Genomic DNA, 27,124 nt, shown 5'->3' on the forward strand with positions numbered 1-27,124 from the left:
GGTAAACAACTTTTTGTAATCACTGTAAGGCAATCGAGGAATGGGAAGGCTCCCGCTGACCATTTATTGCGCTAAGTAATCTGCTAATCTCATTTTTTACTATGTTTATTGTAATAAAAATATGATTTTATTTATGTAATTCAAGGAAGGGAGTCTTTAAATTATAAAAATAAGAACTTTGTTAAACACAATTTCATTTCTACAGAAGTTACACAGTTAACTTACTATATCCAGAAGCAGCTTCTTTGCAAAACCCCTTGTGTGAGTATTAAAGGAAATAAAAATAAATACAGTTAATAGGAATGCTTATACAAAATGAAGTAAAACTTATTCCTTAGTGAAAAAAATTACTTTTCATAAAATAAATTTAGTTAAAATATTAATATGTAACAACTTTTATTGCCTAATCTATGAAATACTGCTATCCAAATATGTTTAAGAAGAATTGTTAAAGTAAAGGTAAAAAGATTTAAAATAAGACCCTAGGTATTCAAATATTTCATTACAATATCTTGAAATCAGGATTTTACTACTCAATTCAAATAACAATCTCTTAATACACAGAACATTCACGATTCGTTGCATTCCATCTGCTCTCTGACTTGCTAAGTTGGTTTTAATTTACACTTAATTACGTGCATCGCCAGGGCAAAAGTGCAACAGATTGCTTCGTGGGTGTTCCATTAATTGTCCTTTGTTGTGGCACCTCTAGCCCGCCCTTCCCTTCCTCCACTAATAACACATTACCAAGTTCCTGGTTGTGTTACTTAATGTGTGTGTTGAATGTCAGAGGTGGGGAGCTGGTAGAAAATTAACTTATGACCGCGGAATGAGAAAGGTAGAGCTTGGCCATCACTTGGCTGTTCAAACAAATTGCTTCATGTCGAAAAGTTCCATTAATCGATTATGAGGCGGTCGAATAATACATTAGTAATGCAATTAATTAGTTGAGAATCTAGAATTCTCACCGCCATCGGCGCCAGATGATTAACTTCCATGGTGATTGTTTTGCTTTTCGTTTCGTTTCGGCCCGAAATACAACCACTTGCTTGATTCCATTGTTGGCTGCTCTTTTTGATTTGGCCAAGAGTATTTTTAGCCAGCTCTTTGGAATCGCAAATGCTCTTTCTCTTTTTGCCACGCAGCCGCAGCAAGTTATTCCGAAAATAAAGCAGCCGACCTGTGGACATTGCGTATACGCAGAGTTGTCGGCGCTGTTCGTTTGGAAACACTGTTTAGTCGCTAGCTGGACGTGATGTTGGCCGGAAGGGCAGCACGGCAAACCCAAAAAAGAAAACCATCAAAAACTCTTTACTGAATAACTCTAAGCCGTAACAAAAGTGTGGCAACAGTGAGGTGTTCGTGCCGTTGAAACAACAAGTATCCGCAGTACTTTCTCTTTCGGTCGTTTCCAGTAGTGTATGCGTGTTTGAGTGTGTGTGTTTGTGTGTGGCATGTGTGCGTGTTAGCCAACTGAATCGTAGTGCGCGTGTGTGCGTTTGTTTTGGATGCAAATCAAAGCGCAGCTCACCTGAAAAGTATGCTTTAAAATTTCGTACTTTCGTTTGTGTACTTGTAACTCTGGAAAGTTTGTGTTTTTATTTGACTGCCGCTCGGCGCATTTACATAAGTGAACTTTGGCATGCGCGCGGCCTGCTCCACATGGACTGCTCCGCTGCTGTAGCCAGTAACGACAACGACGTTTCCACTGAATAATTAATGCAATCAAGCAATTTGAACCCGTTTCGCCGTGGAGTGTGCCAGCGCCAGTTTTAGAACGGTTTCAACGTGACCATAATGAGAGCTCCCCCAGTCACTAAACTCACTGAACGAGCCAAGGAATCCCCCACAAAAGAGTTTTAAACTGACCAAAAAAAAAAAAAGAAACAAAAACAGAAAAACGAAAGAAAGCTTCAAGGAACAAGGAACAAGGAGGAGGGAAGACTATATTTTTCGAGAGCACTATATATCTACTATATATAATATACTATACTAACAAGAGAGAGAGCCTAACTATATATACTTACTTAGTGCTAACTGACCACGCATATTCCAATCATAAATTATCGTGATAAAAATTCTTAGGCGCTGAAAGCCCATTTCAATTTTCACCCAAAAACGATAGAAGAAGAACATTAGAAAATGAGAGAGAGCGTGCGAGGGAGATGAGAGATTCTGTCTGCAGACCAACAAATTACTAATAATAATTTTCAGATTTAAACGACAACAAAAGCGAGACCAACAAACATCTGCTGGCCACGCAATCAGAAACATATACAAGTATATAGCAAAAAGTAGACAGCTTGGCAAATATATTTCGATTAAAATATAAACCAAATTGAACTGGACAGAGCTTTGACACGAAAACCAAATAGCTTGCCAAGTGTCTCTGCCAACGGATTTCGAAAACCGAACACACATTTTCGCCTGATTATTGCGACAACAATAGAGATAAGATTTGCCATCAGTGGAAAAGCGTTTAAGTGGTTGGCGCAAAAAAAAGCAGCCAACAGGTTGTCGACGGCAGATAAGGCCGACATTTTCTCGAAATTGGTAAGTCAAAATCAGTGAAAATATTAAATCTGGTATTGGATTTTGCTCAACGTTTGATCTAGAAGTTTATTAAATCGTCTACAAAGTTTTGCCAATGATAATATTTAGCTTAGAGCTTTCCCATCAACTAATAACAAAGTTTTAGCTTTGAAAACTCAATTGAAAATGAATTTGCAATTCTATGAGCTGTTAAATTTTGAGTAAACTAAATGATTACTCAAACAAACGACCATTAAATGCAAATGACTTCCTTGAGAAGTTTAAATTGTTAGCTTAAAAGTGAAGATCTAAATACTAAGTAAAGTTAAAACTTATATCCTTTAATTCCTAGTTAATAAACCATACTGTTAGCTGAAATTTATTTATTTAGGGCAGCTATAAACGTGATTAAAACACAGCTTTTCAGTTAAGGAATTAAAGTGACAAGGGGTGACTTTTTTACCCGTTTAACCTCTTTTTTTTGCAAAGGTGCTGAGCATTGTTGGCGAATCCTCTATCCATTATCCCCATAATCCAACTCCTCACGAGATCCCATCCGTCAAATCCCATTCCCAACCAGCAGCAACATGTAAATGCTCCTGTAGTTTCCGCTCGTAACATATGTGGACGAAATGAAAACTTCCCAAGGAGTAAACTGTAAAAATACTGACCATGTCGCAAAGTGCCATAAACAATTTTACAACATTTTTGCTGTCATAAGATTAAATGTGCATAAACTGAAGCGGCAAGGACGATGGAAGAGAGGGAGTCCTTTGTAGAAGGATGAAAAAAAATACATATAGAAACGAAATAAAAAAGGGAAAGTGGGAAAAGAAAGCTGGGCAATAGAGCGGTGAGATGGGTGAAAGCGAAACAAAAGCAATAACTATAAAACAAACACGACAATTCGCTTCAACTTTGGGGCTACAAAAAAATGGTTGAACACACACAGACAGAGGCAAACCGACTTTATGTGAGGAAAGAAAATAACACCAATGGCAGAGCAGAACACAACACAACACAGATACGGATGCACTGGGGGAAAACTCAATGATTTATATTACGCAATAAAAGTATTGATTTAGGAAGGATGTGTTCTAGTACTTATCCTTACATTTGCAGTAAATCGAGTACTGGCCAAGGTAATTCTTTATGTTCTTTCAACATATTTAAAACAATTTCCGTCTTGAAAATAGTTTGGAGCATACTTTTCGACACTTTTATTAATGCTTTCAAAATCAAATCTCTCTTTAAATACATATTTCTCTAAGTTTCCAACCACAACCATTATTTAAATAATATTTTTCCGCCTGTGTACACATACACATGCCCATATGCATTCATTCCGAGCTTCTTTTTTATGGCCGCTGGCAGTGGGTGGTCTGGTATTGTGGGTGGCATACGGTATTGTTAAGGGCCGGGCTATAAAGGTATGCAGCGGGCAACAGACGACAGCATCCAATTACAAAAGTGAATATTTCGAGACTTGTTGGTTTGACTCCCTCTCGCTCGCTCAGCGAACCTACATATCTTTTTGTCCCTTTCCATGTTGACCTTAACATTTATTTCATCTTGGCTGTTTTGTTGCTGCCTTTAAGTGACTTTCAAGTTGTTGTTGGTGTTGTTGTTGGTGGTTCTACTGTCGCTGTCGCTGTCGCTGAGCTGATTCTGATTTCTTCTTCAGCTTGCACGAAAACGAGAGACGAGAGACCCGAGACCACCGAAAACACCCAGGCTGTTCCAAAATGAAAACATTTTCATGGGGAGATGACGGACCTTAGGGGGTCTTGGGGGAATAATGAGGCACGCGACCGTGCCCACTTGAGCACGTTTTACATGAACTGCTGCCGCCCCTGCCCCAGAAGGCGATGATGATGATGGTGATGGCGATGGCATGCTAACATAACCACCAACCACCTTGCTGAATGGCCAAAACAACGAGCTGAGAAAAAAGTGTGTTAAAAACCAGCCACCAAATGTTACGCCTCACTTTGGCATTTATGCATGGCCAGTCATTTTTACATTATTCACGCGAAAATCCCCCCGATGGCTATCGATGCCATCCTGCCTGTTATTTGACTTCGGGGCTTTCCCCAAAAAAAAAGAAAGAAAGAAAAAAAAAAACATCATGTCCGTGTGCCAACAAGTGTCCGCTTCAATGTTTGCCCAGCTGTGTGAAATTTAATTAGATTTACGACGGCTTTGTCCATCAAACACTGCCCGCTCACCCATGGCGTATACGCAATGTCCTCGCACCCACACATACACACCCCCGCAGAGGAAGCAATCACCTGCTGACCAACAAAGAGCACATTGTCCCCGCCTTTTGTGGCATGATTTTTGGGCACTTTGTATGCCACCCGACATGTGTCAGGTGGGCTTAGTTCCACCTTGGCTTTTGGCTCTCCATTTAAAAAAAGCCAAAAAAAAAAGAAAGAAAAAAAGTAGAAAGGAAGCTTTGAAATGGCAGCACGTCCTTTGCTCCGTATGACGTGTGGCAATCACAAGGCAACTCAATAAAGGACGAATCGAATTTTTAGGCTGAGGCTTCAATGGAGCTCCGACTATCAAAAGGCATCATTTTTGAGTGATATGCTTCACGGGGCCTACAGTTTTAGTGTCTACTCATTTCCTTCTCCTTTCGACCCGCTGTTTTAGCCTAGGAAGTTTTGATTAACTGCCAGGCTGGCTAAGGGAAAATTATGGGTTTTGTTCATGTCGGGGAAAACAAACAAAAATATTTTCACAGTAGCCACTCTGCCAATAGAAACCGCCCTGTTGTAACAGGATATGTGTTCCCCGACGATAACCAAACAATAGGAGAGGTGTTTGGGTAGTGGTTCGAATATTTGATAACCTGTAAAGACATATCCCTTAAGAATCACAAGTTTTTCTCTCCTTTTTGCTCTTAGATATTATCAGGAAATAAACAATTACTATTAAGTTTCTCAAATTATCTCTTCTCTTAGTATTTCTCTCTAACATTTTAACTTTTTTTTTTAAAGCAGCCTCAAACATGCATTCCCAAAATATGATTTTTAAGGAATTTCTAGGGAACCAAAATCATTTGTTGGTTCTGCGGGTTGAGTGACGTGAAATGGCTGGCAGAAAAGGACCGTTAAGGAAATTGCAAAGTTAATAAAAGAGTAGTCGTCGAGGCTTTGCGGTTGGCATTTAGCTTTAAACGCGTCATTAACTGCTTAAATAGCAACATGTGCGCCCAGTGAGTTGGTGTGCAATGGGTGTGCTCTGTGTATGAGTGCGTTCATTATCACCTGTCCGTCCGGGGACACACAAAAACACTCACACCCACCCATAGACAGACAAAGCGAATATGATACCCGGGAGGGATGCGAAGTAGCAGCTCCTCCACCATTTTTCGCAGGATGCTGACATCGCACAACGTATTTCTAAGTGCTTCATCTTGTCTGAATAACATTTGGGGCAGGACCTAAGCAGGCACAGAAGCATTTACCTCATTTCCATTTCCCCACATCCCCCCCTCTAGCTACACAGCAACCAGATCCACCTCCAGCCATCCATCCATCCTCCCCAGAAATGAGCTGGCGCATTTATGGCTGCCATTTTCGGGACGAGCAACTGGCATTTAGTGCCCCGCCAGAGTTCCAGCCTTCATACGTATTTAATGAACTTTGTATTCTTGTTTCAAGCTCGCCTAAATAGCTTCTGTTTGGCTCCGGGGTTGGGTTACCTTTGCCCATCTACCGCCCATCTGCCCGAAAAACCCGGGGAGCTTATTTATGATTGCCCCTTGCAGGAGTAAAATGCATATTTACGAGGATGCCTATTTCGGTCGGGTTTCCCTTTGCATTTCAGAGCGTTTTCTGACATTTTATTGATCCGAGTCCCTGAGTTATGAATCTACCTCAGACTCTGTGAACCTGCCAACAATAAACTTATGAACTCATTTTGCATGCTAAATTCATAAATTTCTTTTACGTTAAGGTCCTCCTTTGACAGCCCAAAGTTGAATATGTTTCATGCATACTCCTCCTATACTGGCTTTTAAAAGCTTGTGAAAAACTAAACTGGCAAGCTGGTCAAAAGTGTGGCCAACAAATTAGTTGGCAAAGTGAAGTGCGTTTAGTAGAAGTTAAGTTGTTAGCTAGTTGGATAATTAGTTCCCCAGACAGAGTATAGAATTTTATACAAACTAAGAGTCATGATTTATGTAGAAGTGATATTTATTACTAACATAAAAATACATAATAAATATAGAAAAAGGAAACCAAGCTTAAGACTCCTTTTTCACTCCGAAATCCATTAAGCTGTCGACTCACAATTAGAATAAATCCATATTATGTTTTTCCCAGAATTTTCCTGGGCTTATGTACATGCAATATACTCACCAATTCATTGGAATTTATTATGAAACAATTATCCGAAACAAATACGCTTGGCTTGCACTGGGAGAAAGAGAACTTGGGGTTTATTGACTGATAAAAGTTTGTCCATCAGCTGTCAGCAAATTGAACGAGGATTTTACTTTGAAATTTCGAAAACAATGAACTCTCGCTGATTTCATGATGAACTTGCAAAAGATATTTTTGCTCTCATACATAATTAGAATTTCGACTTTCTTTTATTTTTGTTTTTTAATGTCAGGCTCAACTCAACTGTCAGGCGGCGGGCGTCAAGGCCGTATCGATTTGGCAATACCAAAAACTCGTCAAGTGTTTCACCTTCGAGGTGGTATATCCGTTTCCTAGGAACGGTGCGAAAACATTTTCCGCTACTTTGCAGGTTGACAACTTTCCATGTTTTCAATTGAATTGCCTCCATCCGAGTGCTTTTCTTATCGGCTCGAAATTCAAGTTTTCTCAGCTCTGCGATTTTTCCAAAAAAAAAAATTTAACTTTCCGGGGGAGTGGGGGTACCTATATTTATATATTTTTTTGGGCTGCTACTCTTGTTACGGTCGTTAGCCCTCGAGAGGCGGTAGGGGCGTGGCACTTAAGCTTAGCCTGCTCAACAACGATTTGCAAGAAACATTTCAAAATGTCAAAAGCAGCTAAGAAATGAATGCCGAGCAAGAAATGGCAAAAGTTTATTTTTTTTCTTTGCAACCAGAGCTAAGCTCAAATTTCTTAGCCTAGTTTGTGGGCCGAAAGTCGACTTTTGCAGCCATTACCCGACAGGGCCAACAAAGAAAAAAAGGAGAAGAAGAAAAACCGTCAGTGATTGATTGACTAATGCCTCAATTTGCCTGTCTCCCCGCTGTTTACATTTTGCAATCTATATTCTAATGTTTACGCACAAGCCAAACATTTATTTTTTAATGCGCTAACCATGAAAATGGATTAATTTTATTTGGAATTCTGTTTGATTTATTTGATTTATTGCCGCCGAAGAGAACATAAAGGGAAAGTCTCTGTAAACCGATTCTGAAGGCTGAAATCAATTCAAATCGATTTGATAAACAAAAGAAACTTTTTATGTTTAATGTAGATTCACCTTTTGTTTGTCTTTTTTTTTTTTTGGTGTTTTGCGTAGTTGCCGAAGCGGAAATTGCGTCAATCAATGCATTGCCTTAATAGCTTTGTAAGTCAAACGTTTTTCTTCTCTCCCGTTTTTTAGCTTAATGAGCCGTGACTCTAACCTCTTTTACCCCTAAAAAGTAAGCACACACACACAAACAATAAAATGCAAGTGGAAAATTACTCAAAATGTCAGTTGAGTCATTTAAAGGGTAACAGCACACTCTGGCCCCCTTCCTCGGCAAGCACCAGGCTGCTGTAAGAAAACTAACAAAGTGCTCTAATCGAGCCAAGGGGCAATTGCTGTGTTGCACCAGCTGCACTTTCCTGCCCCCGCAGCCCTGCTCTTAAGTTTACTTCCTAGAAGGTACGATGGTATATGCACTGGGAAAAATAGTTAGTAAAAAGTAGCAGGTTTCTTAGCTAAGGAATTTTATAAGCTACTGAAAGGTTTGTCAGAAAAATATCAACCTAGTTTGAAAGACAATCTCTGTTGTGGTTTATACTTCCCTTTTTTCATAAACTCAATACATAATAATTTCTCCCAGTGCACTGCTTAGAAGGTAAAACCTGGCACAGCGTCAATGTTCAGTGGGCGTGGCTCCGTGTTGACGCATGTTGATTCTGCCTTTTGAATACATAGCCACCATGGTTGTTGGTGGGTAATTTGCAATGCAGAAAAAGTAGCAAAGCGCTGAATCCGAGTGTTGCTCTGCGGAGGGAGGGAAAAGCGAGGAGGTACTACTACAGGCAACATAAATATTCAGCGAGAAACGTCATATTTACATTTAGTCTAGGCTGATAATCCGGCACAGTGGGATGCCCCATTGGGATGGATTCCCCTGGCCACAATCGGTTATCTGCCCCCGGCTGACACTTGGCCGTCATTCATTCAGTCTGCCATACCATTGCTTATCTGTCACAGTAGCTGAAATAAAAAGTCCCCAATCTGCGACTCGTTTGTCTGGGTCTGGGCTATAAAAGCCGCGCCATCTCAATGCTCAAAGCATCAATCAATTCCCGTCATCGAGCAAAGATGCAACTCAATCTTGGAGCGATTTTTCTGGCACTGTTGGGAGTGATGGCTGCGGCACCATCGGTCCTGTCAGAACCTCATCGTCAGCAGGGACCCATTTTCGATACGAGGCCATCGCCCTTCAATCCCCAGCAGCCAAGACCAAGACCAGTTATTTATTAAAGAGTCCAATTGGCTAAAAATCATATTGCCTGATGTCGTTAACACATTGAGAGAACTAATACAATTAAAGCTGAAACTGTACATCAAAGCTCGACACTGTGTAATTTAATTAATTCTACGCTGATGGGACAAAAGGGCGCAGGTGACTGGAGGGCAATCAGCCATCCACTTTCACTGAACAAGAAAGTTATCAGAGGGTTGGGGGGTGGTGTGGTAGCAATTTAAATAGTTTCCCATTGATTGCTTAACATTTAAGGCTTCTTGAATGGCTCATAAATAATAATTGAAACTATGATTGAGCCAAAGCATTGAGATGCAGAGCGTTCAAGTGCAATTTAATTTGCATTTGGCATATGTTCATACTGCATACGGGGCGTATGAGTAATCACAATTTGCCATCGATTGCCATACTCAGTGCATGTAGTATAGAACACTACACAACACTTATGTATATTTAGATGCGAATAAAAATTGAGTACGCGCAAACATTTCAATGAGCTTCACACACAAAAACGACAATTTCTTCTTTTTTCTCAACCTCACCCTCTGCTTTTCTATTTTCTATTTTCAGCTGCGATCCAAGAAAAGCGCTAAGAAAAACACTTGCAAAAATTAGCAGCAGCAGCAGCAGCAACAGCAGCAGCAGGAGCGGGAGAAGCAGCACGAGCAGCGGTAGCAGCTGATGGTCGGCGGTTCGGCGACGTTCGGTGCGAGAGGCCGTTTCATCTATAAATAGTGTTTGAACACTTTCTGCGCGTGACAGCTGTGACAGCAGCCGCCGCTGTTGCCATGACGTCATTGGCTGGATAAGCCACGTCACGGATGCGGTATAAACTGGTCGGGCTAAGGCCAATATAAAAGCATATCGCGTATACGCCACATTGACCCCCGGCAATCAAAAACGCGTTCGAGTGTTTCCCAGATTGAAGCGTTCGACAAATAGGAGGCGCCATGGCAGCAGCATGATATTATCAACAATAGCAACATGCGTAAAGCTAGCAGCAACAGCAGGAGTAGTAGCAACATCAGAAGTAGCAACAGCAACAGCAACAACAGGAGCAACATCTGCAGCAGCAGCAGTAGCAGCAGCAACATCAACAGTCGAGCAGCCATGAGAATCGCGAGAAAGCACAGCAAAAAGAAAGAGCGGCGGAACACAAACAAAAATTGTCAAAATATTTCAATGCTTACAGCTGCTCGAGTCTCAGTCTAAATTCGTCGTCGATCGGTCGTAGTTCCTGTTGTTGTTATTATTATTATTATTATTGTTGTTATTATTATTTGCTCTGTGTGTGCTGTGTAAAAAAACAAGAAAATATAATAAAAAATAAAAGGAAGTGCAACTGAAACGACTCGAAACGAGCTCTCAAACTCAAAAAACCCGTCAACGAAACACGAAAACTTAACCAAAAGTCAAAATCGACATACCACATTCATGTGCCACACATATATGCTATATGTAGGAGTATGTAAGCCCAGTGAATCGGACAAACAACAGTGCGTGTGTTGTGTAAACAAACAAATATTTGTGCTACATTCAAATTTAAAGCGGAATACAGAAATGTCAAACCAACGACTCGATAACAACGCAACATCGCTGCAGACTCTCTGAACGGTGAGTTTGGTTTTCTTGTTAATGATATATAAATATAATATCACATCATTAAAAAGCCTTTTTTGCTTTTTGCCAATTAATTATAATACCATGTATATAGTTATTTTTTTTTATTATAGTGGGTTTTGCTAGGTATTTTGGTTACCAATGGGATTCCTATAGATTTTTTTCTTTAAAATTTTAATATTTTTTGTCAAATTTAGACTGCACACTCTTGCTACGTATCAAATAACCCGCTTTTCCAGCTCACAAAAACTTAAATTTTGTATCCTTCATCTAATTATATTTCGTGTTTAATTCTCATTTATATTTCAGTTCTTCATATTTTTTTGTATTTTATATTAAATTCAATTTCTAGTGTGAATATTGATTACCCATAGGTTTTCCCGCTGCACTTTCTCTTTTTTAATTTCGTGTTTTAAATTAAGTTATCCGACTGTTGGGTTGGTAATTTTTTCACCTGCAATATGGACAGTTGATGTTTAATTATCCTAATGTATATTCCAACCCCGAAACACCCGCTGAGGGCCCCCCCAAAAATGTCGAGTTGTTGGTCTTCTGACAGAGTGTATGTGCATGTCAGACAGAATTTCAATTCGAGTGGGGACCCATAGCCATCAAAGTCCCAAGCCCAAACCAACCCTTGGTGCCTGGTTTTGTGCTGCTCTGCATGCGGGTGGGACCACGTTGCGAATACGCAATTTGCGTTGAAGCAGCTCCATGTTTTGGCAGCCTCTTCGAACGCTTTTCTCATAAATTGAGTTTACTCTTTTCGACAGCTTTGTTTGCCTTGCTTTGGCAATAGCAGCACAAGGCCCCTCCATCTGCTTCACCTAATTTCCTTTTGCATAAGTATCACATGTCTATGCTACCTGTATCATTGTGTCTTTGAATATATTTTTTCCTCCTTTTCCCCTTTGTTTTTTTGATCCCTCCTCTGATGCTCTTGGCCATTTCAATGTGTATGGGAATTATGGCGAATTATGGCTCACACACACAAATCAGCACAAAACTTTATTGTTGGCCATGTTCTCTCAGCTGGAGTACAGGAATGCTGGCTGGAGATTAAGATTGATTGAGCCATTACATGAAGGGCTTTCGTCTTGATTGGCACTGAAATTAAAGGCAGCTAGTTTGTTGGCTTAATGGCGTACGTTCTAGCCAGCTAACTGGCCTTAATTTTCTAATTGTTTGTTAATAATAAGCTTGTAAAGTTAGGAAATCAAATATGCTTTGCATTTGCATTTGCATTTTCTTTAATTCATTTTAAAATAAATTATAAATGCAAAGTTTTCCTTGAGGGTGAAAAGTTTCTCCTTGACCTTTGCTTCACATTTCTTATTTCGGTCTTCGTAGAATGTCTTAAAGAATTTTCGTTATTTGCATTCTCACAGCAAGGCAAATAACTACGCATGCAGACTCATTTGATTATATTTATTTAAATGGTTTTCAATTGAAGGATTAAGATGCTATTTAAGAGGTTCGCATGTATGTTGTTTTAAAGAAGTTTCCATTCTCTTTCAAAGAAGGAAATGGAGTAAATTTAAGAAGCAAACAAGACTTTGTTCCTATTTAAAGGCAGCTCATTCATATAGTCCTACCAAACCGTATAACATTTCGTTAGCAATGTAAATACTTATTTAAAATGCCTTTAAATTTAATTAAGTGTTTATAAAAAGAATATGAATGAATCCCCTTAGCTTGAGGTGGATTTGAAAAGCAGGGTCAAAGGCACCCAGGCAAGTTGCCTTGATCTTAGCATGTTCTCGTATTTTCCTAGCAAAAGATGCAAAGAATTTGGTTAATTTGTATTCTCATAGCAAGCAGCGAATACCTCGGCGTGCAGACCCACTATAATACATTTGTTTATATGCTTTTAAATATAAATATGTGCCCCGACTTCTGGGCTCACTGCCATGTAATTATGTATGTCGTTGGCCGAGAGCAAGTGCATCGCATGGGCGCCTTCACATTGCTCCTCTTGGCTGTATTTCTTTCAGTTTTCTTTTTTTTTTCATTCTGTTTCTGTCCCGCCTTGACAATGCACTTGAGTCAAGTTTGCTTCCTCTAGTTGGCCGGCTTTTCCTGGGCATACTCAGCATCTAAGCATCTCAGTTTTTCTTGCCAATATGCAGCTAGCCAAAACGAGGGGTTTGTCTGCCTGTTTTATTTATAACATTTTGTTTGCTGATGCTGCTCCTGCTGCTGCTGCTGCTTCTGGCTTCCTTGTTGCTCTGATAAGCGAACTGCCATTGCTCTTCAGGCTTCATTGTTTTCTGTAGTTAATTAATTTTAATATAAGTAGTTGCCATTCGCCATTTGGCCTTTTTATGACTCTGAAAAGTGAGTTGTGCGCTGTTGTTTCTGCATTTTCACAAAATTGCTTTTGGGTTGGCTTTTTTGGGGGGAGAAAAGGCTTTTAAAATGCCAGTCGTTGGCAGGAGGAAAAGTGGAAATTCCTCGGTCCCTTGGCTTTTACAAACTTTCACAGCTGGAGCAGGGAAAACTTTCCCTTTGGCCCACCCACTTTCACTTACACTCACTCCCCCTCTTTGATTGATCAATGTTGACAGATTTAACGAGCTGGTAAAGTGCAGCAAAACAATTCAATTATGTGTGTGTGTGTGAGTGTGTGAAAGTCGGGGGAAGATGGAAATGGAAATATTTGCTTACCCCCAACGGATAGTGTCATCCTCCTTGTGAACCTCCTCCCCCCGCATTCCCCTCTAGCCACCTCACTTTTCAACCTTCGAGTGCGCCCCACTGACGTGGCATTAAATATGGGAAATTATTCATGTGCCCGCCCCTATCTGGCAGCTAATAAATAATTCACATTGAATTAAATTGCGTGATTTCTTTTCGGCTCGCCTTGCCACAGACCGTAGCCTCCCCTCCCCCTTCCCACATTTATGAAATGCAATTTCTGTCTTGGCTTTGGCTTTTCCTCATACTTGTTCGTGCAACCCCCCGTGGCTGCTTCTCCTTCCCCTCCACCGCCATCATCATCATCTCGCATTCTTGTTGTAAGTTTTTCTTATTTGGGTTTTCCTCATTTTCACATACGCACACGCAAGGCCGCCGTGCGCGTTATACGAGTTTATATGAATTTAATCTCCCACCGATTTCCCGTGCCGCTGTGCGCGTAATGCGATTTTAATGCCGGCCAAGGATCCGCCCTCTCTCATTTCGTGGGTGAATATTATTGGGTCAGTATCCATTATATATCAATTATGCAAATTGTAAATTTATAATGCAATTTTAAAGTACGGGCTTCAGTGATTCGAGCTGCCTTAGACAGGAGTATGCGCTGGGAATTAAAAGGAAAATTTGATTTTTTGTTCTAAAAGCTTCTTAGGATTTCTTGTGTTTAATAATGTTCATAAACCATTTACTTAATATGTTCAATGAGATTAGAAGGCGTTCTCAAAGCTTGTGTCAGCTAAACTTACTTCAACTTATTTACTGGTTGCTTTGAGAAAAGACTTTCCTTTCACTGTTCACATTCCAATATGTAATTATTACCTTAAACAGAAGTTTAACATCGCTATTAACCTACAATCTTACCTAACTAAAGCTTCTGCTTTTCGTTAAATATCAACCTTAAACATAGCCCTCTACTAGACCCTTTAAATAGTCTTAAACCCCCGCATTGCATTGATACGAGCATAAATTACATAGCAGCCAATATCATTCCAAGAAACCCCAGCCAAATGTCGGCAATTTGCGGGCCCATAAACTTCGCCTGGGAGGACAAGACAAAGGCAAACTATAATCACTCATCCAGTTAATTCTGATCCGATAATTAAAGCGGCGTGTAACCATCGGTTATCATGAATATTTAATGCAAATTTAATTGATATGGGTTCATCGATTGGCCAATAAAATGGCATAATAATAAGCCTTGCATGTGGCGAGTCCGTAATTTGCCCCACCACCCTCTCTTTCAAACTGCCTTCAACACGCACAACAAACTTAGTGGGTAGTTGTGGGTGGTTTTTGGCCAACTTTGAGCTCAGGCTGTCATTGGCAATTCTGGTTAATTTGTGTTAGAACACCCCACCAGTAAACAGTGATCCATTGTTGGATTTGAACTTTTGGGAAAGGAGTTGAGTTACAGAATTCAGTTTCTAGTTTCAGGTTTCAAGGAAATAAATTCCGATGAAAATCGAAATCAGGAATTTAATTATGGTTTAAGTTTGAAGATTGAGTTTGTGGCAAATTGAAGCTCACAGTTTAGGGCATTACTTAAAAGAACGACAAAGATATAGTAAAAACTTACTGAGTTTTCCTTAGAAAAGTTGGCACCTTGACAATTAACCACCTGGTCGCTGAGTTCCTAGGGCCTTGGCCTTGGCCATGTCAGCCTGGCCAGAAATTTGCTCTCTGTCAAAGTTTGTTTAGCAACTTGTAGAGAATGAGAGACCAAAGTTTGGCCTCAATCCTGACCCTGGAGCAGTAACTTCTGCTCTTCCAGGGAAACGAAACAATTTAATGAGCAAAAAAGACTCGCACGAATGAGTGACCAGAAAGAAAGAAATGTTTTTAATGAGGCTGGCTTTGTTTTTTCTTCTCCTGCTCTGTGGTTAAACTTTTGTTTTATGTTCTAAAATTTAACATCCATTAATTACGACTAATTAATCTTACTCCTAATTCATTCTTGTATCGTTTACAGGCTCGTCTTTAAGCAACGGCAAACATGCAGCGATCCAAATGACAGCACGTCCCCGAGAAATAAACTAAACTTGAACTCACTTTGTGATATACCTTGAGTAGCAGAAAGTACGTTAAGCCCTAGTTATAACGAACCTTAGATACACTCTATATTCTTTTTTTGGTAACTTAAAAAAAAACTTTAGTTAGTCACAAAAGAACAAAAAACCCACAAAAGACAGACAGCTGACAGGCACTGCTAACTGAGAACCCCAAAAAAGACAGGACCTTAAAAAAGAAAGACCCACCGAATCCAAGATTGTATAGAGAATCCCCTCCAGAAAGAAACAGATAACCACCAACAAGCCAACAGCTGAGATCCACTTAGCGCTGTGCCACCATGCCACATGGGGAATGTGAGGAATGTACGTAATATATCCCGCCGATGAGCTCATCTTGATGACCTATGGTTTCTTTGCGCCACGTGTGAAACCGCGACCCTCACTCGACTGCCTGCCCGAGCCGCTCGTGCCCATCGAGTATCCAGCCAGAGCCACCACCAGTAACCTATCAACCGGCAACAGCACCACCAAGGTCCCAACCACCGCCGCCGTCCACTTCGAGACCACTCCGCCCATTGCCATACAGCCAGCAACCGCTCCGGCAGCACTAGGCTCGTCTTTCTATCCAGGATCACCGCCAGCCTCACCGCTTTTCACCTATCCGGGATCACCTGTGACCTCGAACTTCTTTAGTTTTGAGGAGCCACCGCCGTTGGTGGTACAGAGTCAATCCCAGAGCTTGCCGCCGACGCCCACACGTCGAACCTCGAGGGCTTCCCTGACCCACTCCAATAACTCCAATCTTTCCCACCAGGGTTCCACCAAGAGGAGCAGCCTACGGAGGAACAATCAGCGTCCGCCTGCTGCGTCCATGTATAATGATTATAATGATGCTAGCCAGATGCAGGGGAGCAGTGCCACTGGACCAGGACGAGCACCATTCCAGCGCAGCAGCGCAGCCTTTGAGCAGGATCCGGGAGCAGTAGGAGGAGCAATAGAGTATGGAGATCTCCGCTCCCGAAGCCCGAGTATCTTTTTGGAGCCACCCACACCAGACCCCACACATGCCCATTTCGGACCAGGATGGGGCAGACCCATGTCGCCTATGGATTTGCCGCCGGAGAGGTCTTCGACCAGTGCTTCCGGAAGTAAATCGCCCACGGGAAAGTCACGCCTGCGGCCTAAGCTCCATCTGCCGCTGGGGCGATTGGGCCGTTCCAGCTCCTCGGACACAAAGGAGAGCAACAGACTGCGCGAGGATGTCCATGTGCATGTGGAGAATCCGGTCTTCAGCAGCGAGAACCTGCGCCAGAACAACTTCGATGCATTCTTCGAGGCCCGCGAGCCGGTCATCAAGCTCCAGCCGCGAACTCCTCACACGGCGCCAGCAGATGGCAGTGGAAGGGGTTACTCACCGCCACTGGAGAACTATGCGGGTGTCTATGACTCACCAAGGACGAGGAGCCCCGCTGGCAAAGGTGGTAGCAGCGGGGGTGGTCTATTTGCGCGATCACCACGCGAGGAACGGGAAAGGATGGCCGGAGCCAGGTCACGCAGTGCCGATCAGTGTGACGGGGCGGTGGGTGGAGCAAGTGGAGCAGCCAGAGGATCCAACTCGACGGGCGGCGGCGGCGGAGGGGGCGGGGCCAGTTCGGCCGGAGCGCCTTCCAAAGGTGACAGGTGCCTTCCAAGCCTTCTCTTGCACCTGCTAATCGAATCGTTTACAGTTGTTTGCCGCGCGTCTCGTAGAGCAACCTTGAGTTGATCGCCATAACATGCAGCATACGGATGTGCTCTGGGTTTAACTTTTATGGGGTATATAGGGGATTCGATTTGATTTGGGATTATCTTCACATTATCATCAAGAGTGATTTTAAAGCAAATCGGAACTCCTTGAAAGATCCTTGAAAGTGCAAACCCTAGCATTTCTGTTAGTTAAAAGCAACGTTTCATCTGCATCTGCAAGTTTGAATCGCAGTTTTGAGTTTCGTTATGAGTTTGATAATGCCTAAAAATCCCGCATTTTATATCTAGTATCCTTGGAACTTGAGGTATTATAAGTAAGGTTTAAAAGCTCTTAAAGTCTTTATATGTCCGGTTTACCTTTAACTCAACTAAGTGCTAGAAATCAGTTTTTTATAAGCCAAGATTACTAAACACTCCGACTACTAGTTGGCACTCAAAATACAGAGAGTTCTGGTTTATTTTTCCCATTTTCCATTCCCTTTAAGTGAGCCTTTCAATTAGCCGTATTACGAACACGTTCAATTACCAGCAACTCTCACACAAAGAGACCAGATTCCTAACAATGGACACTCAGATTTTCCACTTGTAGTTCCCTTTTTTTTCCAATCCAAGGATACACAACCTTTGGCCAAAGCCAGAGTTCGCTTCAACCTCCTTGTTCCGTCCACGCTTGGTTAACTTTCGGTACTAAACACATACAAAGGCGAAAGGCGAACTTAAAGTGCTTGGGATGCTTGACTTTTCGCCCGCCCATTGCCATCTGCATATCCATCGCGCCACCTTATCGTCCACAGCTGCTTCTCGCATGCATAATTGGATTACCTGAGCCGTTGGATGCAACAGCGAGTGCAACAGCAGTAGGAACTACGACTGCATGGCGTGCCTTGAGCGCATTCTCCGAATGCAAGCACGCACATAATTCCTTTAAAAACTAGAAGGAGCAGGAGCTGGAGTACATCCTGCTGCGACTGGGACTTTCCGAAATGAATGTCAGCTTAGCAGCGCGTGAAGTGTAATCAACAACAGCGATAACGACATCCTTGCAGCTGGCACGTGAGCTAGAACCGCCTGAGATCCTTCCAAACCAGCAGTAAACAACACCACCAACCAGCACCACCACCCATCTCGAATTCATTTCAAAGTTCACAGCGCGGCAAATTTGATGACCAGCGGCAAAGTAAATCAAGAGCTACGTGATCGCCGGCAATCTCGGACACGCCTTGTTTATTTCACTTCAAAATTGGACGAGGATAGAAATAAAAGGATGCGACACAGCCAACGGCCATTTCATGCAGTTGGGTCCTTTAATAATTTCCAAAGCACACACTTTCGTGGGCGATGCACTGCAGCTACTACATATTTCATTTAGCCAACCCGTCGGACAGTAATTGAGCCTCGTGTGAGCGTGGGCAAACAAACACGGCCAACTCAAAGCCACCAGACAGACACTTTGGACAGGGCTCCTCTCTGGACACTCGTTAGGATGGGCGGATGGAAGAAGTCCGAGTGAAACAATCACAAGACATGCCAAACAAACGGGCCCTCGAGTCTTTTTAGCTGCGAATGTATGTTCAAACGAAATCTCAACTCTCGCCGCGGCAATGAAATTACGCTTCATTTATTGATTGAATTTTAAATGAAGGTACTCCCAGCTGCCCCGACTTTGACTTTGCCCTCCTTCGATATCAGACCAGCCACAGTCCAGCCAAAAGCCAAAAGGAACCTACAAACAGTTGGGGTTAAGATTATAGGACTGGAAAATATCATTAAATTTTATAGAAAAATGTAATCAGATAAGAGTATTAGATAAAAGTTCTCTTTAAATCATTATCCTAAATTGTTTAAAGTCAAGAATTTATTTTAAAAATCTTAAAGTTATTATATTGAAGCTAAGTCCTAGAACCATATTTTTGACCTCATCTGTTCAGGCCCTCTTGTTGACTTTGGTAATGGGGCTCGGGTTTAGGAGCTGTCTTGGACTGGAACACTCGAATTTCCGCCTTGGCCCGAAAACGAAAATAGAATCGTAAGGCAAAGTGAGAAGGCTAGGAAACGGGAGAATGGGGGAAAGGGAGAGCTGCCTCCACTCATTATTTATGCATAAATACAAAAGGCAGCGATCTGTTTGATTGGCCAAGGGGGTGGGTGGAGGAGGGGAGAGCTTTCCCGACAACTGACTTGTGTATTTATCACGGCGTGGCCAAAATAATTCCTGACATTGCCTGACGGATACTTTATACTCCCATCCAGCCAGCAAAAATCAAATCACATTTCGTTTGAAAATTCTCATTTGTTTGCTTTCAATTCGGTTCGTTTCTGTTTGGAATTTGCGTTGCGTTCGTTGTTTGTTTTCTCTCTTTAATTGTTTGGTTTTTACAAGTTGATTAATTTTTGGTTTGAGTAAGGAACAATTTGTTAACCAAGTGTAATAATAATAACGGAATTGTTGACAGGTTCTTCGGGAAAATCTTCAAGTGGTCGAAGAAGTCGTAGGAGGAGGATCTTTGGGTGGAGGGGGCCACGCGGTGGTTCCCTTAGCCCCCAGGGCGGCAGCATGGCGTCCTACAACGGCGTGCTCAAGGATTACAGTCACAGCAGTTTGAACGAGGCTTTCAAATCCCAGAACAATGTCAACTTTAAGTTAATTAAAACAGGTGAGCAAAGCCATAAGCCAAAGTCAAAGCCAATCTATTTGGTGTGCTATGTACTATATATATATATGTGTAAGTCGGATCCAATTCATATCACCGCCATATCCACACGGGACTACACTACACATGTCGTGTTTGCCGTGTGCCACCTTTCAGCAGCACCTGACACGCTCACCAGGTGGCCCAAAGTGACAAACATGCGGGATTGGGTTTCACCATGGTTGGGGTAACAGAAAAACAAAAAACGAAAGGAAAACCAATTTATGTGGCAGCATTTTATTTGATAAGTTTCTGTTTGTCGCTTTTATGGCTTATTGATTTCGATTGTCGATTGTCTTTGTCGGGTCGTCAGATTGAGACATAAATCTGTGTTCGCTGTAGATGCCTCCTCTTCAGCCTCGTAAATTCCTCCGTATCCTATGAAACTACGAGTATGTTTACCCAACAAACAATCTCCTAACACACAGCTGTAACTTTTCGACATAACTTTGACTTTGAATTACGGCGCTGTCACTGAAAGTTGTCCCAGCGGATGGCACCTTTGGCACTTGCTTGCTGGCATACAGCCGAGTTTTCCACTAGTTTTTCGTAGCCTCTAAAGTTTTTAATAACATTTTTGCTGTGAACTGCATATGGAATCAGAGAAGCTACATAACTAAAAAGAACTAAAAAAAAGAGTATTGATTAAATTAAAGTTGTACGAGAAAGTTTCGAGTTTCAACACATTTGACAACCTGTTGCTGGGAAACACTAAAAACGCGTATCTGGCAGGCCATAAAACGCTTTAGCCATAAACTGGCAGGTTAAGAGGCTAAAAGCCAAGTCAGAGCCAAACATCCATATTCATATATGCCGGAATAATCGTAAATATGATGGATTATCCAACAGGCATTCAGTCCTTTTAAAGAGTCCTGGCTTTTTCCGTTTTACAGCAGACATAAACATGGAAGTGTTTTCCCAGAGAAAACAATGTAAGCGCAATGTGAATGTCTTACTTAAATTGTAGGAGGAACTTCCCTTCTCATACTAAATAAGAAAGTTCTTAAGTCATTTAATATTTAAGGTATAAAGTTCCCTAGTTTTGCTTGAAATTTATCCCAGTGTAGCCTTGAGTTATGAGATGAGAAAGAGGGAAAAAAGCACAAAGACTTTAGCCGGAAGTTCCCTGGCATATCCGTTTCCGGTGCTTTTATTGTGTCTAATGCAGTTTTGTGGCCCGTCATAAAGCGTGACTGCCTTTTAGTTGGTCTTAACCCAAGTACTCATTCAATTTAATTCAATTACAGTATCCGATTTCTCCGAAACACTCTCCCGTCTGTACGAGGAACACGCAACTGCCCTCCAAGTTGCGGTCTCCAATTATCGCAAGAAGAATGCCGAATTACGCAAAGAGAGGTAAGTAACTCCCTCTCCCTCACCCTCACCCTTCTGCAAACAATAAAAAACCAATTTTCCAACCAAATTGATGCCAAAAAAAAACGAACTAAAAACCTTGTGTGTGTGGCGTGCAGACCCGCCTGCCACTTGGCCATCTTTCAGGCATGGGAAACATTCCTGCAGGAGGTCGAAACCGATTCACAGGCCTGCAATGACGTGGCCAGCGTCCTTTCCCGCCAGGTGAGTCTTCTTGATAACCCCTTTCATCACCAAAAAGTTGCCGAAACTCGAAATGGGTTAATGGCAATATCGTGTCGCTTTAAATATTCAGTTGCCTTCCCTGGAAATAGACTTCGAAATGGTCATGCCAGGCATTCATTGCCCTGAAAAGAATTTTGTAATTAAATTAATGCAGGAATTATCCAGGCAAAGGAATGCTTTTTATTCATCTGCAAATTCTTCTTTTTTTTTTTAACAATAGCCAGATTTCTATTAATAATAATATATGATAATCTTATTTGTGCCAGTTACCGCATCGACCGGCTGCGTGTAAACCACATGTGTGTATGGCCTTGAGGTCGCATAAATACCAAAAAAAAGAAACAAAAAAATTCCCAATTTGCATTATAAAAGGCAGACTCTAATTATGGTTAATTAGTGGGGGCGTGGCACTGCGGGGCTTTGGGAAATGACATGTGTTTTTCGAGTGCCGAATATTGTTGTTTTGCTGCCGCGTTTGTTTTCCTTTTTTTCCCCTGTCTGGTTTACACATTTAATTTTCATTTTTCATGATGATTTGCCCTTTTTTTGTGGGCCTTCAATATACGTTATACATAATTTATTTACAACCCCACGAACTTCAGGTGTCGCGACCAATGCTGGATAAATCCTTTCATCGCAAAGTTCAAAGCCGTAAAATATTCACACACAGGGAGTCTTTTGAGACTATTATCGCAAAGACTGAAGAGAAGCTGTCAAAGGTGAGTTTAATTAGTAAAAAGCCTTGCTTATTATGCCTAAGGAAATCCCAAAAGTAATCAAAACTGAACAAGAACTTTAATTTCGCTTAAAGTTCTGTTCGAGCTGAACATATGGGTTGGTCAGAATACGCATACGCAGTGTGGGCCATTTCAATTGCCCATTGTGCGTGTGAGTGTGTGGCCATTTACCCTTTTTTGTTGTGTGTGCGTGTGAATACCCATAAATTGGGCAGCCCAAACCCCTTTTTGACTCGTTTCATCCATTTATTGGTTGACAGTGCCGTGTGGACTACAAGCAGTGCCACCTGGCCCACCGACAGAATCCCAGCCAGCACTCGCTCACCGAATACATCGACGCCCACAATGCGTACGTGCAGCAGCTGCATGCCACCAATGGTATGCTGGAGGCCTACCACACCGATACCCTGCCCCAGCAGATGCAGGAACTGGAGGAGATCCACAATGACCTGGTCGCCATTGTGTCCGACTCGCTGATGCAGGGCGCCGAAGTAATTGCCGGCAAGGTGAGTGCCCCACCGTGTTAACTGATTTATCACTGCAGCAGGTGGTTTTATATTTGTATACGAGTATGTGTATGTGTATATGTAAGTGTATGTAAGGTGTAGAGTGTGAGTAGAGTTGGTGGGCAGCAGTGGCGCCTGGAATTCGAGTTAATTTTTTGCAGCACCTTTTGTTTCCTGGAAAATAATTTGTACACGATTATAATAATTGCCCGGAGTAGCAATTTGCTGTGGTAATTTGCCTAATGCCTGTCCGGGTCCTGCCTAATGATGGCGACACTTTTTACCTCCCCCAGAGTTTATGGTGAATGCAAAAAATAATATACCTATAGGGTGGGCTGAGAACACATTTTCATATAATAGCCATGTCTACCTTTGTGCGATAGACTTTATGTTCCAGATAATGGTTTAAAAAAGAAATCAATTTAAAAGTAAATCAAAGAGCTTCAAATATTAAAAGTTAACCAAAAACAGAAAACATTTTATGAAAGGAAAGTTAATTTATAATCTAAATCAAGACACATAAATATTTCCCATATTCCCTTAAGGCCAACGACCAATCCAAGCGGTACAACAGCCTGACCAACCAGTGCAGCGCGGTCTCACCTCAACAGGATCTGGTGAACTTTGTACGCCTGTTGGCCCAACCATCGCAGGCCCAGAAGATACCCAGACGGGTCTTTGCATCGCCCCAAGTAGAAGCCGGCGAAGAGGCGGGCGACCACAATGTGAGTAGTGCAGTGGGCAGAACACCTGTCCGGCGGGTTAAAATGATTGTTTTTGTGGGTGGTGGTATATGTGGTATATGTCCTTTACAGGAGATGACGCCCTGCCTGCGGAACGAACTGGTCTTCGACCGGCACTCCACACTGTCACAACGCTCCGCGTTGGAGTCGCTGAAGCGAGAGGCCATCGAATTGGAATTGCAAATACGTCAACTGCAGGTGAGATGAATTTACCACAAAGATTAAATTCAGTTATATGTTGGAGGATTTTAATATTGATAAAATTGAAAATATCTTTTAAAAATCGGAAATAAGAGAAAATCAAATGAGTAAAATGTTTTTTTTTTATTTTTATTTTAAAAAGATTTCCCCAAATCTATGGCTTATCTTTGTCCAGCAGCCTTTTGATTATTCCTTATCTATCGATTGTTGTGATCCAAAGGGGATCCGGTAGAACTTGGCTTTTCTTTGTTGTCTAGATGGTATACAGTGCAGATCTGAAACAGGCTCATCACAGCCTCAAAGATTGCTATAATCCTGCATCCTTTTTCCAAATCGAAACAGACAGAACAGGAAGCTAGGGATGTTTTTGAATCTCCGCTTGACATTCACCCAGCGGTTTCTATGCCAAGTTCTAAAGTGAAAGTTTTCAAAAAATAACATTTTCAAACGATTTATAATAGACTACTAAAGATGTCTTAGGAAAATGTCTTTTAAAGTTTCTAACTAGCCTACTTCTCTGCCAAATATTTACATAGAAAAGAAGTTTTCACCATATACTCCTAATAATTCTTCCTTATTCTTACCTTTTATTGCATATTTTCTTTCCTCTCCAGGACTCTATTGAGGCTTTGAACCGAACACAGACCCGTGGGATCGAGGGTCAGCTGTATAACAAGGTCAACGAGCTGCAGGAGGATTTGTCTATGAAGAAGTTTGACCTGCGGGCCAAGCAGATCCATTTGGCGGCCATAAGAGCTCAGGTGAGTTTTGAAATTTAAGATGGTGAAAAGCTGAAAGCTTAGCGGAAAACTGAACCCAATCAAAAAGCTGGAAAATCGAAGAAAGTCACCCATCTAGAACTTAAGTTTTGTGCCAGGGAAAAGCTTTTCCCTTAGCTTTTCACGGACCTGTTGCTAGCAGCTTTTCCGTTTTTAGGGAGAAGGGTAGCTTTTCATGGCCGAGATCTAATGAGTTCCATTAGGCGGGGTTTTGGTACCGACACGCCCCCCGTTTGCACGCTTGAAAGTACAGATGAACTGGCGTTCGTATGTAGGTCAAACAGCTGATTGCCAACTGCGCATGTGACCCAAGCGTTTTGCCATCTCACTCTCAGACTTGCTCCCGCTCTCATTTTTGGGCCATGGAAAGCCGCCAGCATAAGCCAACAGCCAGCAGCCAACTGTGGGTTAGGTTCGTCCTTCGCCTTTCGCTTAGTCCTGCGGTAGATTAGCTTGTGCGTGGTCAGTGCGGCAGTATGGCTTGATTTTCCCAGAATTTCCCAGTTGCGTATCCTCTCGGTGTTTTTGATTAATAAAGGGCTTAATTAGAAGTCCACCTATGTGAAACTGTGTGTGATTTACTTTGTTTTCTGGTGAAACAAACAATTTATGGTCCGTGTGTGTGGGTTTGTTTGGGAAAAACCTGCAGGCGTTTTGACTGTAACCTCAACCTCGGAGCCTCCAAAGTGAATCAGCTGTTGCCCGAACCAGGCTCGGAAAAGCCAAAGTGTGTGTGTGTGTGTAGGAGAGAGAGAGAGAGAGCTCGGAAAATTGCATGCTAAGCGTTGCCAGACATTTTCCCAACCAGTTTCCCCGATGTCGCTGTTTATAAAAGCAGCGTGCAACGGTCGCTCCAAGTCAGTCACGTGCTTGCATTCCGACGTATACGTATCGCGGCTCGCCAGCTCCGTTCTTGGGTGATCCGTTCGACAAATTAGCCGTAGCCGTAGTGCCGTAGTAGCCGTAGTTCCGTAGCCGTATCCGTATCCGTAGCCGTGTAGCCGTGGCCGTAGCCGTATCCGTAAAAGCGCCGCCGTTCGTCGTTTTTCGTCGCGCCTGAGGTGTGATTGGCTGCCAATCGCGCAATTGGAGGGGCTACCTTTGAAACCACGCAAACGAAACACAAACCTTTTGAAAACAATAATAAAATATTCAATAAATAAATATATATATATATTCCCAAGAAAAATAAAAACAGACACCATTCATATATTGTCCTAATATATATGCATAATTTTAGAGCGCAGTTCAGGGCAGGCTTTTCTAGGCGAGTTGTTCTCTATTTTGATAGCCAGAAACACACACAAGATATTGAATTGAATTGAGTTCAGCGCGTAAGTAACCAAACTCAAATGATGATCTGAAACTAGTAATGCAACCAACTAGTCGACAGTCCATGTAAAATAACTTTAATAGCTTTATTAACCAATCACGCATACGCACCGTGCGCCAAAACTCTTAAAATTTGAATTTAACAAAGATCGATCAATCAATGTAGCACTGCCAGAATTTCTTCGAATCTCTTTTGCCTGCTTTTCTAATCAACATTTAACTTAGCCAAGTAGTCGAAATTCGTGTGGCCTAAGATCACAAAAATCAGAAAGTTTGTGCAACTGACTAGCCAACTCGTATTGTACTGTGTAAATAACCAAATACAAATATCTTTGCTAATCTAGATGTAGTTTAAACATATATCTTTTACTCAGTAATTGCAACAACAACTATGTAAAAACTCTATCTAGAGCTAGAGGCTCGGCTCGCTTTGCATTTTGTAATAATCGTGACCTTTGTGCCTGCACCACAAACACCCGAATGTGGGTGCAGTCGCAATAGCACCCACTTACACGTACTTGTAACCACCAAGCAACTTACCAACCAACCAACCAACCAACCAACCACCACCACCCACAACACATACTACGCATCCGTATCCGTATCCGCATCTGAATTTGAATCTGAATCCGCCTCCAATGTCGCGAGGAGTGGAAACCCGTTTGTGAACGGCCATCACTTGAGAAAAAAAAACATAGACTAGCGAACTCGGCGACACCTCGAAATTGTTTAAACCAAAAAATAAAAAAAAAAAGCAAGAAAAAAGAAAAACACTTTGCGTAAAAAAATAGCAAGTAGCTGAAAGCCACACGCACACGTACACCCCCTTACATTATATCTAATAAATAAATATATATATATAAATTAAAAATATATATATCTGCCCATCATGCGCGTTATCGTTCTGAAAAAGAATCGGCCTAACAAACGCGGCACGCCCACGGCATCAGCGGCGACCTCCTCCTCGCGAGAACCGCCCAAAAAATCGCCGTACGCAAAAGTAAGAATTTTAAACTCGATACCCAGCTCAATATTTGGTTTCAATTTTTCACCGATGAAATACTCGTTATCCCGATAACGAGCGTTTCGGCCTTTGTTTCCTGTTCAATTTGCCAGTGCAATCAATTTTTGAGATATATAAATATATTTACCCTTCTATATATACTATATACTATATCTATATATATTTTCCATGATTTTTCGACATGTGCAAATGTGCAAGTTATCGCGCGGCGC

General features: G+C 41.8%; 2 protein-coding genes across 2 annotated transcripts in view; both read left to right on the forward strand.

Moving 5' to 3' along the window:
* The first annotated feature begins 1,226 nt into the window (after positions 1 to 1,226).
* Positions 1,227 to 27,124, forward strand: part of LOC108112515 — a 75,042-nt gene continuing 49,144 nt past the window's right edge. The window contains 12 exon segments of the mRNA XM_041819679.1: positions 1,227 to 2,553; positions 9,800 to 10,843; positions 15,516 to 15,622; positions 15,700 to 17,228; positions 19,755 to 19,955; positions 21,239 to 21,347; positions 21,464 to 21,569; positions 22,193 to 22,309; positions 22,588 to 22,833; positions 23,379 to 23,558; positions 23,649 to 23,774; positions 24,392 to 24,538. Coding sequence (XP_041675613.1) covers positions 15,917 to 17,228; positions 19,755 to 19,955; positions 21,239 to 21,347; positions 21,464 to 21,569; positions 22,193 to 22,309; positions 22,588 to 22,833; positions 23,379 to 23,558; positions 23,649 to 23,774; positions 24,392 to 24,538 — 2,544 coding nt within the window. The 5' untranslated portion in view covers positions 1,227 to 2,553; positions 9,800 to 10,843; positions 15,516 to 15,622; positions 15,700 to 15,916.
* On the forward strand, positions 9,033 to 9,316 carry LOC108112517 (metchnikowin). The gene has a single exon (XM_017222410.1). The coding sequence runs from the start codon at positions 9,067 to 9,069 to the stop codon at positions 9,226 to 9,228; it is 162 nt and encodes a 53-aa protein (XP_017077899.1). The 5' UTR covers positions 9,033 to 9,066; the 3' UTR covers positions 9,229 to 9,316.

This window comes from Drosophila eugracilis, unplaced genomic scaffold (assembly GCF_018153835.1).
Source record: "Drosophila eugracilis isolate 14026-0451.02 unplaced genomic scaffold, ASM1815383v1 contig_90, whole genome shotgun sequence".
NCBI lineage: Eukaryota > Metazoa > Arthropoda > Insecta > Diptera > Drosophilidae > Drosophila > Drosophila eugracilis.